At 40.7% G+C, this 16,766-nt stretch overlaps 1 protein-coding gene across 1 annotated transcript in view; it reads right to left on the bottom strand.

Moving 5' to 3' along the window:
* Positions 1-15,044: 15,044 nt before the first annotated feature.
* FAM188B (family with sequence similarity 188, member B) overlaps positions 15,045-16,766 on the bottom strand; it is a 56,362-nt gene continuing 54,640 nt past the window's right edge. Inside the window, exon 14 of the mRNA XM_009869893.1 lies at positions 15,045-15,093. Within this exon, the coding sequence (XP_009868195.1) occupies positions 15,045-15,093 (49 nt within the window). The remainder of the gene's footprint in view (positions 15,094-16,766) is intronic.

Raw genomic sequence — 16,766 nt, 5'->3', positions numbered from 1 at the left:
GTCGATTACACGCAGCAGATACAGACTGACAATTCTTTTTGCTCCCTGGCACGCGAAGGCTCCAGGATGATCCACTCCACACAGCTTCCCTAAAAGGAGAGGATGAGAGCATGTGGTGCTCTCTGTAAACTGCTGCCCAGGGAATGTTAAGTGAGAGTTTAGGCAGTAATGATTCTTTCCTGCCAAGCTGGGCAGGGCAAGGTGCCATTTGCTCTGGTCCAGACTAATATTTCAGCACATTTGCTTTAGTAGCAGCGATGCTTTTCTTCATATTCCTATTTTCTTTTGAATCAGTGATTTGGTTGTTTCAGTTCCAAGTTTTTTTAATTATTTTTTTTTCCCCTACAAACCTTGGTAAATAGTCCTCCATTGTCAGGTCCTGCCTGATTATTTTCACCTTGCTGATGACTCCACTTTTTTTCTTTCTTTGGTAAAAACTGCACGGATGTAAGGATTTATTCTCCGTTTCAGAAGTTTTCACTATAATTAACTGATAAAAAGAATATCTTGGCATAGCTTATTTTTTAGATAAATGCCTGAAGGTTTTCTGTATCAAATGAACAGATTTTTTTTCTGTTTCAATCAAGGCTGTACCTTGTCTAGGAATCTGTAACTGCTCACCTAATTTATCCATCCGAATGTGGCCACGTGTTCACCTGTGTGGGGAACCATCATCTCTTACATTGCAGCATGGCTATAAAGCCGAAATCTTTCTGAGCTACAAAATCAAGAACCCATTCTCAGTAATGGAGTTTTATTTGATTTCATATACCTCAAAGCTGATTTAAAAAAAAAATATTTTAGCGAAATCATATTAATTTTGAAATCGAATCATAATGGTTTCAACAGGAATGGAATTTTACCTTTAAAGCTTTTTAATGGGATATTGAACTTTTAAAAGGAGTTAGTTTCCTTCATTCCTTGTCATAACTTTTTTCTCAAGGCAGCATATGGGTAGAGATGCAGTCAGCCTTATTAGTCAGTCATTAGAAATGTGTAGGCTGTGAGGCTCTTCTATGAATTACCCTACACGTCTTATGCCAACATTGACAGGAAATAGTTCAGACATCACGATACGGATGAATACTGAGAAGTATTTAAAGGCAAGCCAAAAGTCCTCTGATTAATTCTCATAGAAATGTTCCATTTCTAATTTTACAAAATCCACTCAAATTCACAGGGGCAATGTTTTTTTTATTTTTGCAATGAGATCCTTTGTGTTAGAGTATGAAGGTGTTAGTTTTAGTATCAAACTCCATATTGTTAAGAAAACAAAGATTTTCCCAAACATCCTTAAGTACATCTGTACTGAAATAAGCATCAGATAATTGCACCTTTGTACTCTATATATTCTTGATTTAAAGTTATACTCCTTTGTCTCCAAATTTTCCTTCCCCTCACTGCACTCTTTTGTACTGCTGTCATCGTTATATTTTTTTCTTTCATTTTCAAATTACAGAAATATAACAAGGAAGTTTTGGTTACTCACTTTCAATTTTACTTTTATATTTTCACTAAATATTCAATGCAGACTCGGCTCTCCTTTTGCATATTTACTGTCAGCCTCATAGTCAAAGCATTTAGAACATCATTGTTCATCTGTTTATTTTAAATGGGATTCTGACTCAGTAGTATGGAATGGCTTAAAAATCTCTGTGATTTATTCTTTTTCTCACCATCAGCCTTGACCTCCTGTGCTCTAAGCAAATTAAGCTTAATTACAGTTGTTCTGCCTTGTAATTTGCTGTGCTCAGGGATCATTAAAAGAGTTTGGCTTCCCTCAGCTTCTCAGGTACAGAGGGCTCGATGGACAAAATTATTTATTTAGGGTGCTGTGACTCTCTCCTAGCCCAACTGCTTGTTATTATGTGCTACGGTCTTTATTGGAACTCTACGAATTTCAGATGTCTTTTCCTTGCTTACCCTAGCTTAATAAACTGGGTCCTTTCATCAAATATTGACAGGTTAATGAGCAAAATTGTAGTGTCACTTACAAGGTGGGTGCGATCGGACAGACCAACCCAGTCTTAGGTAGGGATGCCAGATGCTGTTGATTTTGGATAAAGCAGCAGTCTCAGACTTCAGCTTTGGAGAATGTTAGGGGCATTCACAGTTCTCACTTCTAATTTACACAAAGGGCAACTGCAGCACGGCTTAGTTTTCTTGTTATAGTAGCAATCATTTTGGCAGATGCTGGCACTGGTGCTAAAAGTAGGAGAATGTCACCAGAGGCTGTTTCCCACACACTGCACTGGAGTCGCTCAAAAATCTCCGCCTGCTAAGGCCTGAGATCCTAAAGGGCTTCTTGTGCGTAAATACCACTGATGGCGATGCTGCAACAAGTAGCTAAACTCTCTGCAGGTTCAGCAAGAGCATGGAGAAGAAGCTCAGAAAATTACACTCAATTTTCTAATTTCGTTTTATTTTTTTTCCCTCCAGTCTATGGTCTGCACATAGATCCCAGCAGCTATAATCCTCATATAGAAAGGGGGGGAGATGAAAAAAAAAAAATCTGTACTGTTACATTTGCAAGCAAAGGGTCCCTTGAAGCATCCTCTGAAGCCACAACTCATCTTGTATGCCATCCCTTCACAAACACACTCACAGCCCAAGATAACCACACATCTTTCATGAGGGGATGAAAAAACAAAGTTCTTTCTCTCATTTTTCTCTATTTTTGTATACAATGGAGAACACACTAGTGCTGCAGTAAACAAAGTGCAATTTTACTTTAACCCAAAGGAACAATTGTTTTTAAACATACCAGTGATTACAAGAAAAATCATAGCCATGGTTTTGGCACAGAAACGGATAAAATCTTCTGGATAACTATCACTTTCCCTATCTGCATTGTTTCTCTAGCTGTTCTCTGTCTTCACACTTAAATTTAGAGTATCGTTTGCAGACTTATGCAGCACAACTGGTCAGGAGGACAAGAACCTCCTTAAGAAATCATGATCAAGATGTGTTTATTAGCTCATTCATTTAAAAAAAAGTTCTTTATTTTCAAAATCCTTAGCAATAAACTGAAAATCACCAACCACAGGTGGATCATAGAATCATAGAATGTTCGGGGTTGGAAGGGACCTCTAGAGATCATCTAGTCCAACCCCCCTGCCAGAGCAGGATCACCCAGGGCAGTCACACAGAAACATGTCCAGGCAGGTTTTGAAAGTCTTCAGAGGAGCCTCCACACCCTCTCTGGGCAGCCTGTGTCAGGGCTCTGTCACCCTCACAGTGAAGAAGTTTCTCCTCATGTTGAGGTGGAACTTCCTATGTTCTAACTTAAACCCATTATTTCTTATTCTATTGCTGGGCACCACTGAGAAGAGATTGTCCCCTTCCTTTTGACACCCACCCCTCAGATATTTCTATACATTAATAAGTTCCCCTCTCAGATGTGTCAAGGCTGAACAGCCCCAGTTCTCTCAGTCTCTTCACAGGAGAGATGTTCAGTCCCTTGATCACCCTCGTAGCTCTCCCTTGGACTCTCTCTCCAGTAGGTCCCTGTCTCTCTCGAACTGGGGAGCCCCAAACTGGACCCAGTATTCCAGGTGTGGTCTCACCAGGGCAGAGTAGAGGGGGAGAAGAACCTCCCTAGACCTGCTGGACACACTTTTCTTGATGCCCCCCAGGATCCCATTGGCCATCTTGGCCACAAGGGCACGTTGCTGTCCCATGGACAACTCACTGTCCACTGGGACTCCAAGGTCTTTCTCCACGGGGCTGCTTTCGAGCAGGACAACCCTTAATCTGTGCTGGTGCCTGGTGTTATTCCTCCCCAGATGCAGGACTCTACATTTGTGCTTATTGAACTTTGTGATGTTCACCTTTGCCCAGCTCTCTAGCCTGTCCAGGTCTTGTTGGATGGCAGCACAGCCTTCCTGTTTGTCAGCCACCCATAGGGTAGAAAGGCCTCAGAGAGTTGCAGTTGTCCAGTAATGGTCTTAAAAGCCCCCAAAAGTATTAACATAAAAATTATTTCTTTTTCTTTAAAACTTAAAATACATATCCAAAAGATTGTTTGCTCCCTTAGTGGCTTACATCACATTATATGATTAAAAACTATCACAGTAACCATCATATGTGACTAAAAGCTAATCACCGTAAACACCAATGTTCAGTGAGGATCAGATGGACAAAGACTGGGGAGACTACAGGCTGAGATGACAGATGTTAGGATCTGGATCTCAGAGCCCCGTGGATGTGAGGCTGATCCACAGGGAGTCCCTCACCCAGGAAAATATCTGGAAATGGAGTTCAGTAAGGAGACAGGATAAAATGATCTGAACAAGCACAGAGCATGGCCAGCCCTGGTTTATATATATTCAACTCCTTTTATTCCCTCATCCCTCTGTTTTCCCACACTTGCTCCTCCTCAAGCAACACAATTAGTACTTCCTCCAAGCATCCTATACCAAGTCTCACACGCTCTCACAATTCCCATAAAATCATCCCACGATAAGTTTTACGCAATCCTCAAACGCTCCTCCCTTGCATCCCACTACAAGTCCTGTTCCTCTGAAGCCGGAAAATCCCTCAGCTTTCAAGGCCACCTGGGAAGCATTTCTTTAGTCACATCAAGTCATCTTGGTGGGTCTCAGCCCCGGCCACGGGCTGATCATCCTCCCTGGGCAGCCCCAGGAACAACTGTGTCAGAGAACTCCGTTGGCACCAACTACGTCATCAGGCTTCCTCCACCTATTGTAGCTCCTCAGCTCCTCGATGAGCCTTTGTGTTCATGGTGATTAGCTCTTAATCACACATGGTAACGGATTAGGGAAACATCCTTCCTGCTGCTTAGTTTATTGGTCTTCTGGCCAGCACTTGCATGGCACCCAGCACAATTTGCCCACTTGCTGATCCAAAAATACCACACTCTGTTGCTTCCCATGGTCCCAACTGCATTAAGCTCCCAAGGTCTGGGGAACCCTGACTGGCCAACGTCTCATTGTGCTCTCTTCCTTTCAGTCACTCAATATCAATCACCGGCTTCTCTTCACCTACATCTGTGAAGGCTGTGAGGTCCTATAAAACTCTTCCTGCTACACAACTTCTGTCTTATTTGTTATTGCATGCCTTTCCCTTGGGCTTCTTCCCTCCAGTTAAGACACTAGTCTTTACCCTGAGTTTCCGTCTCATTCATTCAGAGTCTACAATGTGTGGTGCCTGCAACTCTGCCCTGTTCATGCCCCTGCTCAAAACTCTTTTTCCCTGGAAAACTCATCAAATCAGCTGTTAAAACATCATCTCCACTCCACTGTGAAATATAAAGGCAAGAATGAAAATGTAAGTGAAAACCAGCAGTAACTCGGCTTTTATCAAGCAGGTATTCTAGATTTTGCAGATTGGCTTTAAAGTAAAGGAATCATCTTTGAAGGAGGATATACAGGAAACACTTTCCCTTTCCCAAATCTGGTAACAGACATGAGGATACATAAGATCTTCCTTCCAGACTCATTCCAGCAGCCACAGACTCTGCACAACCCTTCTGCTGCCCCTAGGACTGACGAGAGTTGGAGCAAGGCGAAGAAAAAGCTTCACCTCCCAGAGTTGCGTATCAAAATTTAGCAGCACCGCAACATACCTTCTCCACTTTGCGAACCTCCATAAGAACAGATTGCTTATATTCTCTTTTTAATTTACCAGCCATCGCCGGGCATACTTTTCCCACACTCTTTGATGATTTACTAGAGCAGGGACTACGCTCTGAAGGTGTGGCAGTTGCACAACTCAACTGAAGTCAGAGGATTTACGCAGTCTGAAGACCTGGCCCTACATTTCACCTTGGCCTTTCCAGCACACTAATTTAATTTAACCCAAGGCCAGGAATTAAAATAAAAAACAACAATTCATGCCTGGTTACATTTGTGCTTGTGACCTACGCCTGTCCGAACAGGAGTTGGACAGGACAAAGCACAATGCACTTCCTTGCTTTTATTGCTTTCGTTTACTTCATGTCATGCCAAAGAAGGTTGATTTAGGAAGTTCTAGTAATTAACTGCTGATGTTTTTGACTGCTGTTCCCAAGAGACTTACAATGACTTGTAATGGATGTTCTGTAGGAAACTCTTTCTGGAACGATTGTAGATAACATATATTCTCCGCGTGGCTTTACTTTTACTTGATTATTTTTTTAAGCAAGGAACAGAGTTTTTCCTTTAAGCCAAAGTCACCTGTTCCCTCCATCCTGGAAACCTCATATATCACCCTTCTCCTCTCAGGCGACACTGACATTTTGCTGTCAGAACCCACAAAAGCAAGAGGCTCCTTAATTGAGTTACATATTAGACATAGGGTATGTAAAGTGGATGAAGCAAGCAAAGAGAGAGTAACAATTGATGCTGTCTTCATCCTGCGAGCTATGGAGTGCCTTTCATTGCTCTTAACAGCTGAGAAAACTCAAAAGGTGGAAGCAGAGGAGCAACGTGTATTTGGAGAGCTCAAGCTTTTAGAAAAATTTAAATCTAGGCTGGTGCAAATAGAGGAGACTCTAACGGCTCCTAACACGGCCTCATGGGTGTTTAGTCTCTCACTCTTCAGCACTGTGTCCCTGTATTTTTAAGTCACTATTTTGTTAAAAATAGGTGGATACCTTAAAATTTATCAAATTTCACCCCAAATGAAAAGAAATAGTAGTTATCACTCTAATTCCTCCTTCTGTGCATTCTACTACTCGTGCACACATGTATTTCTCAAAGCATATGGCATGAAGCCATTAGGCACTGATTTTCTCTCTTAGATGACTAAACAGTCGGGTATCTATAGTTATATTTCATACTGTAAAAAAAAAAGATTTTCAGATTCTCACCTTCTACGTTCACCTGCTACTGACATTGAAAACTCCTGAAAAATAATGCCAATAAAAGCAGAGCAGTTTCTAATGTCTGCATTGTATTTGTAAGGTTGGCAAACTGGAATCATAACTTTAATAAACCTGGATTGCTTATTACAGAACTGACTTGACCAAGAGTGACTCAGGAAGGATATTGTGTGTGATAGGAATTCAGCCCCGAGAAGGATGTCAGTTATAGTAAAACAGTTCTGTACTGAAGAGCTCATAAAAGACCGGCTTTCTTCACATGCCATTGCAAGGCATTTCTCATTTGCCACACTATCTAGGACTGACATTTACCAGCCGCAAGTTGCTATTGTGATATTTTTCCTTTTTTCTTCTATTAACTGAACGCAAACAACATACGACAGTAGATTTGAAATCATATCAGCAACATCCTGCAGCCACTTAAAAACAGGAATAAGGAGATGTATCATATACAGTGAGACATAAAGACACAAACAGTGAACCTTTTCCTCAGCCAAAATTTAATAGTGTGCAAGATGGTTATTTTCCACGTGAGACAAATAAAATTACAGAGCACACTGAAAACAGTACTTAACTGATTTGCATTTGGCATGAGTTTGGCTCTAAGTATGTTTTCCTCCTGAACAGTCAATAAAGTAAATGAAGGGTAGGCATAAAATTGAATTACAAAGAAGAAAAAAAACTGATAAGACAAGAATCAGCAATTCATGATGTCCTGTTCTTCTAGAGTAAAATGATTTACAACCTTTCCCATATTCAACGTTTAAGGCAGATTTTTCCTTTATACTTGAGTTACTAAAATTAATTTACTGTTGCACCTTCCACCCCCACTTATGATAATGCCTTTTAAGGTCTAGAAGTCAATCCCTATTAAAACTTCATTAATGTGACCCGTTATACAGCAACTGACTGAGTGGCTACTCAGTAGCTGTGATCTCCAGCTGGGGCTTTAGCTGCTCCTTAGAAACAACCTTGCAGAAATCCAGATGTGCTCAGGGGGACTGTGCCACACTGATCCACACAACTGGAGATCACGGACCACTCCCGTCACTTCGCCAGAACCTCTGTTTTTCCCATGCTCGCTGCAGCAATGATCCAGAACTCCAGGCTCAAGTACATCTCAGCCAAAGGTATGTTTGTGGAATGTAACTTTTAACCTCATATTCTTTGTGTATCGTGCAGAGAGAAGCCGAACAGTTTTCTTATTTTTGGTTACACATTCTTTGCTAGTGTTTTGTCAATTAGTAAATATTTGCTGAATTCCAGTGCGCAGCGTATTTTTATAAATGCCCAGAATATTTCTTAGATTAATTTGGAAGTCCTTGCCAAATGATAAGGTAACGATAAGAAAATAAGCAGAACACCCACACAAGGTAGAGATATCTTGGGTGCTTTATCAGGATTTAGGATTGTGACACAGTCCTAGAGCTGTTATATGAGAAATCTATACTTACCAAATCTCACATCCAGGATACCTTCCACGTCTCAACTCTGATACACCTTCTGCGTGTTCACATGAGCAACTGAATTTTATCACCAGCTCCTTCTCCAAACACTGAACAATTCCTACTGCCCAGCTGTGTGATTTCTTTCATAACGAGATATTTCTCTATGTCACAGCTAAAAGCTGTAAAGTGGAAGTCAGAGGTGAGAATGGTGCAGGAGCCAGGAGGAATCTCTAATCCACCATCCATTCACTTGTTTTGTCAAGTATATGGGTCTGTCAACATATTTTTCTTCTTTTTGGACTTCATCATTCACACCTCATGGGATTCATTTGAACCAGTCGTTCTGGCCTCACGATAGTCAGTGCAATCAGCTGAGATCCAGCCAGCAGCAGGCAGGGAAGATGCAGTTTACTTAGTAAGCATCTAAAGCAGCCCAGGTGTCTCATGTCCATATTGTGCCTATTTCTCACCAGTGGCTTTAAAGATAGTCCTGGGTCACTGGTTTACATGGAGATGTCTTCCCTCTAGACACCACCGACTAGACTGGATGAATCCTGCCTGAGGTTCACAGATGAGACTAAACTCAAGAGCCACCTGAGCAGACCACTATGGCTAAGAATACATGATAATGTTGGAAGATTTTGGTTTGGGATGACAACTTTCAGAAAAATCACAGAATCACAGAATGTTAGGAATTGGAAGGGACGTCTGAAAACCATCTAGTCCAACCCCCCTGACAGAGCAGGATCATGACAGACCTTTATTTTGAGATTGTGGATGCCCACTACTTTCCAGTGCTTTTAAAGGCATTGACGTATCAATAGAACGCGTTACAAAGGTATAGTAAGCAACGCGCAGACCATCTGTGAAAATTAGATGTGTTGCATCTGAACCCATTAGCCTTGTTGCACTTCAGCCAGTTAGCCTCCAAAAAAGAATGAGGGTTTATAAATTCAGCATCAGGGCCATATTAATGTCACAGTGCTGCTTCCAGACTTGCCCTCTCTCACCATGTGAATGTTGTCTCTGTAAAGGACCACCTCATCTCAAGCTGTCTACAGCCAGCTTGTTATACTCTATTTTTTCATAAATGGTCTCAGGTTTCTCAAACGGGCCTTGAAAATTGAGGAATCCAGATCCATGAGTTGCCACAAAACTTTTTAATCCCCGAAGACCAAGGATGTAGTACTTAAAGCATTCTGAGAGTAGCATGTAATGTGTACAGGGCCATGGAGAGCATACACTAGCTGAACCTCACCTTGTCACCAAGAGCCAGATATCAAAGAAGCATTGCACTAGCTCGAGGGTCTAGCAAAAGTCTCATGCTATCATTCTTATGAATAGTTAAGAGTTTTTTCCTTAAGCACATCTTCCATGAAGCATCAATTCCTGCAATTTAGTATAATTCCTTCAAGCCTAAGCAAAAAAACCCACAGCAAATGAAACTTGGAATCTTTGGCTACAAATAAATATTTTCTTAGAAAAAGGTCACTTTGCATACTTGAGAGGCTGCTTCTTTTTAAAAACAGTGCTTATGTCTATGTTGGTAGAAGCCAACAACTGTTGTTAATGAGGGACATCACAAAAATAGTTTGCTTTTCACTGTAACAACAATCCCTCCCCACCCTGGTTGAAATGACAGATAAAACATCTGATTGAAAATGCCCTTTTTCCTTTTCTAGTTTTATAAACAAAGCTGCTAAGGAGAAACTGCTTCCTTATTTCAGACCTAATGTTGGATTTATTATCTTTTAGCCAACGAAAACAAATAAATGAAAAGTGCTAGTATATACAAAGTGTTCTTAATGGGATGAGTTTTCCTTAGATTATGAGGCAGACTGGACCCTGGATCATACAGACATACAGGAGGAATCATTTTCTTTCCACAAAGAAATCTATCTGTTTCCTACATGACCTTACTGATGAACAGAAAAATAAAATAATGCACATCAGTCATAAAGGCTTTGGTGCTTGATTCTTAATTGAATGTTTCTATAAATATGAACTGAATAAATGAAATTATCACATGACAAACTTTGGTGTGGGTTAACTTTTTTGTCACCTACTCCATTGTAACTGCCCATATACCAGGTGTAGTCAATGCAAAATAATTCAGGGCAGTTTCCTCCATACTAAACTTAGCCCAGGACAGGAAAATTAATCAGAGTTACCAAAATAATGTAAGTCTGTATTTTGTGTCACATTACGTTTTTGTAATTATATCCCAAATCTTGTAGGTACCATGAAGAACGGATTATTTTAGTCCTTTGAAAAACTGACACCAGCATTTTCAGAAAAAAAACACCAAGAAACAACACAGCAATTTGAAGTCCCTGGGGTGTAATGAAGCTCCCAACCACCACCAGAAAATCGTGCCTTCTTCAAGTACTTCAGTTTCAGCAATTCAGTTTTTTAGAGCTCCTAAAGCACTTATCACTTCTGAAAAACTTGGCTTATGGTTGTGTCATTTCTCCAAGCTCTTCAGTTTCCCTCTGATTTCTAAAGTGACCGTTTCCTGTCATTTCAAATTAGCCCATCAGATATATTAGGAACAAAACCAGAAAGGAACCTGCCTCAGAAGAATGAAGACTTGAAAACAGCAGATGCAAATTGTCATTTTTGCTCTATCTGGGAACAAAACACATAGAGACAGCAGAGATTCATTCATCATAGTCATCACATCTCAAAGCTGACCAGCGTAAGGGCAGATATGTAGAAAAACATCAGGTTCCTCAAGTCTGAATTTTACCCCTAGTGATGATTTTTCCAGGAGTGTTTGCTGCTATAACAAGAAAACTTTTTTTTTTCTGCTGCAGAGCAGACCTGCACATGGTAAGAAACCTCCTACCATAATGCACATACCCCTCCTGGCCAGACTCCCAGTGAAACTCTGCAACTGCCTCTGCTGTGATTTTGATGCAAAGTATCTCAGACAAGTAATGAGATCATTGCAGTTTTCACTACCACTGGAGTAGATCTCAAACAGAGCACCCTGGACATGTGCATGTGGAGTCAAATAGCAGCTCACACTTTAAACTGGCTTCAGACTACCCGGCTGAAGCATCTGCAGCTGCCTTGGTGTGACACCACCGAGGTCAGACTTCATCCCACTCCAGCGGCGCTACAGTTCCTCTCACAGAAGAGGAAGCCCAACTTCTCGTTATTATTCCACTGACCCGCTGAGGCCCATGAAACATTTATAGTCTAATCTCCCAGATTAATTTCCACTTGCATACCAATTGTTAAAAAAAAAAAATGAGGAGGAAATCTGGGCTTTTACTATTACCGCTGGTTTAAATGTTTTATTTGTAGAGGACATTCTGTACAAGACAAAGTTAAATATACATTTTGTACAAAGGTGACATACATGACACCTCACCAAAATAGTACTTTTGCTTACATATTCATCTACAGACACAATATGCCATGTCTGTTGTTAGCTATGGGGTCAATTTTCAGCAAAGGGTGTATTTTTTACGCCACAAAGGAAAAGAGAATGAAATTAAGATATCGTGCAGACCAAGTGCCAATGTCACCGGTTTCTTTTAATGCTCAGACAGTTGTTGTTTTGTTCATTTCAGGAAGTCACATTCATTGGGCAATGAAAAAGAAAAGGAGAAACAATGAAGAGGAAAACAATTAAAAAAAATAGGTGTATGCTGCTGGAACAGGATATGATTCTACACAGATCTGTGCAAAGCAATCTGTGTTGCTGTATAGCATTTTGCGTTGCTTTGTCTGATAGATTCAAAAAGCCCTAAAATGTCTTATAGGAAATAACTTCTGGTGTTTTATATTGAATAAAAATATGCAGGTTTACTTGATGCTGATCTCTTGCCCAGTAAGGACACTGGCACTGAACCTCGGTGAAGGAAAATGTTGCTTTTGGGCTCCAGGAAGAAGGATGGTAGAAGGAGCTTAGCAGTGCTTAGGTTGTCAGTGCTCTAGTCTGGTGGAATTACCCTACACAGGTGGTGGTTTGGTGAAGTGATCCAAGTGCTTTATTTCTGTCTTTGTAAGTGAGGGCACAGGTGAATCAGGAGTTAGTGCATCTTCAATAGAAGACAGGTGGACAGTGGACTTCGCAGAACAAATATATGTGGACACAATGACAGATAATAGGTAAGAAATGCCTGTTTCACTGAGGTTCCATTATCACAGAAATTAAATTTCAACAAAAATACTTTCCATAACCAGTGATGAAGGAGCCGCAAAGTTCTTTGTAGCCTGTTTTAGGAATGGGGTCAGAGTTCAGGGCCCCTCCTCATCCTCATTTACCCTCCAAGGTAAACCATAAACCACCACCTATTTCAAAGACCTATTCACTAATTTATAGTCTTTTTTAAACTCTGAAAAATCTTTATGTCTTTTTGGTTGAAAACCAGTTGATGTGATCCTCTTGGGCTCTGTTTATACTTGTCATCCTACAGTCTGGAGCATAGTTCTCATCTTAAAGTAAAAGTACATCACACCCTGATATCACCGGTCCTCTGAACAGAGAAAAGCTCCTCTGAACACATCTGCACTGTAGACATCCATAATTTAGCCAGATTAAATCTGGCCTGTAACAAGGCAGTGCCCTCCCTCCCTAGGTGAACACTTATCTTTGCTGCTCTTCTATCAGGGAGTGGAAGGTTATCTCCAAACTGACATACTTTGAAGCATTGCTTTAAAGCAAATTGTGTAAGACTGGAAAATCCAGAAAGGAATTTTTTTTGTTAAACCTGGTTCCAAAAACCTACCACCATTTTTCATCTCCATGCTATTTTTCTGTCCACATGCATTCTGCAAGAAAATCTTATTTTATATTAAAGATGCCCTGTGAGGTAGGTGGGAAACTGAAATGTTATTTGCACAAAACAAAGGGTTGCCTAGAGTTTATAGAAATTTCAAGAGGAACAAAGGCTTTGGATCTGGGATCTCTCATTGTTATGGATCTCCCACTCACAGAAACACTGAGGGTCGCAGTGAGGCAAGCTTTTCCTGGAAAACTGGAGTGCTTGAGGTGTGGATGATTAGTGTATCTTAAAGACAGTACTGAGTCCACCTACAGCTGACAAACATATCCTGAGATACACTGAGATGAAAGTTTGCCAAAGGCCATGTAACATCCCTATAGCAGAGTCAGGAACAAGTTCAGATCCGATGTTGCCTATGCCTCAGACGCTGAATGGGAGATCTTAATCTCAGAAAGTGTAAAGAAGTTTGCCTATCTGATCTAAAACAAATTACACCGAATCAAATAAAAAACAACTGAAAGTCTGAAATGCTTTACTGCATAGAGAGAGTTTGACGTGAATGGGAAGCAAAGGGGGAGGTGGATGTTCATTCAAAGACTATGGAAACATTTCTGGTATTCCGTTATGGCTTATATTCAGGTTGGTTTCCAAATCTAGTGCAAATGCTAATTCCCGAGATGTGTATTTGCATAGTCAGTTTGGTATCTCCACACTACACACAGCAGAACATTGAATTTCTGTTTGCAATTGATTTTGGAAAGAGCAACTAGATTAACAGGACTCACAGGGCCAGGAAGAAGGTGCTATGATAAATACCAGAAAGTAAAAGTTCCTTATGAAGCCCTCATGAAATATTCACTCTCAATAGAGAGGAATAACTCTAGAAACATCATTTATCTGCCTTTTTTCCAAGATATTTTTTCCAACCTGCAGTTCAGTGACTTGTTCCAATTTTGGTAAAATGTTGCCAAAATATGCACTTGAATTCATTTCAGATTTCAAACTGCTGTTTCAGTACCTTACGGTACATCTCCACAACACATCCTTTCAGTCTATACACTTAAATCAATCATGAAAAAGGGTACTCATCACAGACAGGCGCCGTTTAAATTTCAAACCTAACAGCTTTTCTGGTTTCTTCTAATTATGAAGCAAAGCACAGGTTGCACCTATCGCTTTCTTTGTATGTATCACCTTTCCCTGCCCATAACAGGGGGTTGGAATTAGATGATCTTTAAGGTCCCTTCCAACTCAAACCGTTCTGTGATTCTATGGTCACTTTGGTGTAAATAAACTGTAGTTACAATGGTATAAATGTAAAAATACTGATACAACCTATCTCGCACCCAGAAAGAAAGATATATCAGCGTGAGGCACTGTTACACACCAATTGCACCCAGTATAAGGAACATAACTAGAGTTACTGTTCTGGTAACACAAAACCACAATCCTTACTGCATACTTTATGACACAACAAGAACTTCATAGCGATCAGGCTTTATCTGAAAAGCCCATATCATTACCAATCTGTTTAGTGCGAAATTAGACTTACTAATTTCAGCTAAACAGAATACATATTTCTTGGACGATATTTTATATTTGCACTGGAGTTTGGTAGATGAAGAACTAGGCAGTACACAGAAGGCATTTTAAGTGACAGAAATCTGGGTTCAGCATCCTTCATCAGATGGTTTGAAACAATCGCAGGATACAGAGTGGATCCAGAAAGAGACCTCAAGGGGACGTTGATGACTTCACTGCTTCATCTGTAACCTTGATTTGGTGGTGGAAACTCAAGTCCCTGTACGTTAAAGGCAGTGGCAAGGAATTTACGTAAGTGTTGTTTATATTACAAGCAAAATGTCTGAAGACCGAGGTGATTGAGGTGAAGCTCTTCCAGCCTGCAAACCGTGTCATTCTTCTTCAATGTAAACTGCACAACTCTTGTCCTATTTCCTGTATTGGTGGGAATAGGAATGTGCTAATTCAGTCGTTTCCTTTTTGTCTTTACAAATAAAGTGCAGGTCAGGTCAGTCACAAGATTGGTTCTGTGCCATTCCAGTCAATAAGAGCTCCTTGCCACCTAGAAATGAAAGCAATTATTTTACATCCATCAGTTAATCAGGTCATTGGAAAGGTAACCCAACACACCTAAACCACCCAAAAAACTTTAAAGAGATTAGGACGGGTTCATTTGGGATAACTAAACACATCTTCTCTAAGCAAAAGGAACAGAAGTGAGATCCCTGTGCCCCCTAATTTTAGGTCCCCAAGTTTTGAGGTCAGTCCCCTTAGTCTTTCTCCAGTATCTTCTAGGCAATAGAGAGTTCTCAATCTCAGCTGTTACTAGGCAATAAGTACACTCCTATACAGGGAGGCTTCTGACAGGATCATCTCATTTAGCAGCTCTCTTTGCTCCTGTCCTTGGTTACTCTGAAGCATTCAATGACTCACTTTAATGGCAATGTTTTGTTTTTCCTGTGCTGAGGTTTTGGTTTTTTCTTTGCTCTCATTCTTTCTTCAGAATAACACTAAAGACACACAGTGAGGACAGTGTTTGCAACCAAGTCCACATTCATGTGCACGAAAACCTCCCATATCTTTAATTCCTAGTTCTGTATTGGCTGCTAATGCTCAGCTGCCTGCTCCAGGAATGTACCAACACTGAATGCAAACAAAGACTTGCTAACAAATGTCTTCAAGTCACAGCAGAAGACAAATATCTGAACCTAGACTTGGAGAGAGCAGGATGATGCTCTCCAGTGACCTCACTGGACTGAAGTGAGTCAACTTACTGTACAGTCAGAGTCATTCATTGCATGAATTACACCCTTGTCCATGGCCTTTCTCACGTTTGCAAGGTCATGGTCCACATCTTCTGAGAACTAAACTGTTGCATTCTCAGTATCCAGCATTTATTGAAAATCTGTCTCAGAGGGCATGTGCATAGTAGTAAAACATTGGTGAGAGGGTGGAGACAAGTTTGTTGCCAGAGTGCCACATGCTTTCGGCCACTGAGGAAAGAATGTGTCAGCAAGGGTATGGTAGCTCAGTTCTTTCATTAAGCAAGACAATTAAGCGTAAAACAAAACCAAAAGCTGAATTCATGCAGTATTCAGGGCAAAACCTCAAAGGAAGTGACCATTTGAGGGCTGTTGTGAAATTTTTCCTTTTTTTTTCTTTCACTGAGAAAATAAAAAAAAAAATTTAGAAAGACTGTCCTCATCCCAGGACTTAGAATACACAACAGTGATCCCTCACGTTACACTAAAAGCAGAATATGTTCTAGCTGGGAATATTTGACCTCGTCTGGCATTTGCCAGCGGTCAGAGCCGTCCCTGCCAGAGGTGCAGAATATCACCCCCAGCACAGTCAAATGCACGTGGGCAGTGCAGTCGCTACTGGATTTTTCAGGTAATGTCATCAAATCATCCCTCATCTTAGCATACAATCTTGCCAGGGCACCTCCTATCTCACCAGGGTGGTTAAAGTTTTGAGAGGGATCCACAGAGAGGCCAAAAGACATCGAACAAAATCTGCTCTGAGACTACATTGTACTCTGTGAAAGTACTACCAAGTGCTGATACCATTCTTGCTGTTATGGCTTAAGATGTTGCTAATCTCTACGCAGTGAGGAACTGGCCTTTTCTAAAACAGGCTTTTAATAAAGAGCTTAAACAGAAAACTATAGTTTGAAGCAGGACTCAAGGTAACTTCCACAACAAGCCTTAACTCCTGTGTTTATTTTCAACCCAT

Source organism: Apaloderma vittatum, unplaced genomic scaffold, assembly GCF_000703405.1.
Source record: "Apaloderma vittatum isolate BGI_N311 unplaced genomic scaffold, ASM70340v1 scaffold885, whole genome shotgun sequence".
In the NCBI taxonomy this organism is placed as follows: Eukaryota; Metazoa; Chordata; class Aves; order Trogoniformes; family Trogonidae; genus Apaloderma; species Apaloderma vittatum.
The sequence above is the reverse complement of the archived record's forward strand: the minus strand, read 5'-3'. Positions and strand labels throughout refer to the sequence as shown.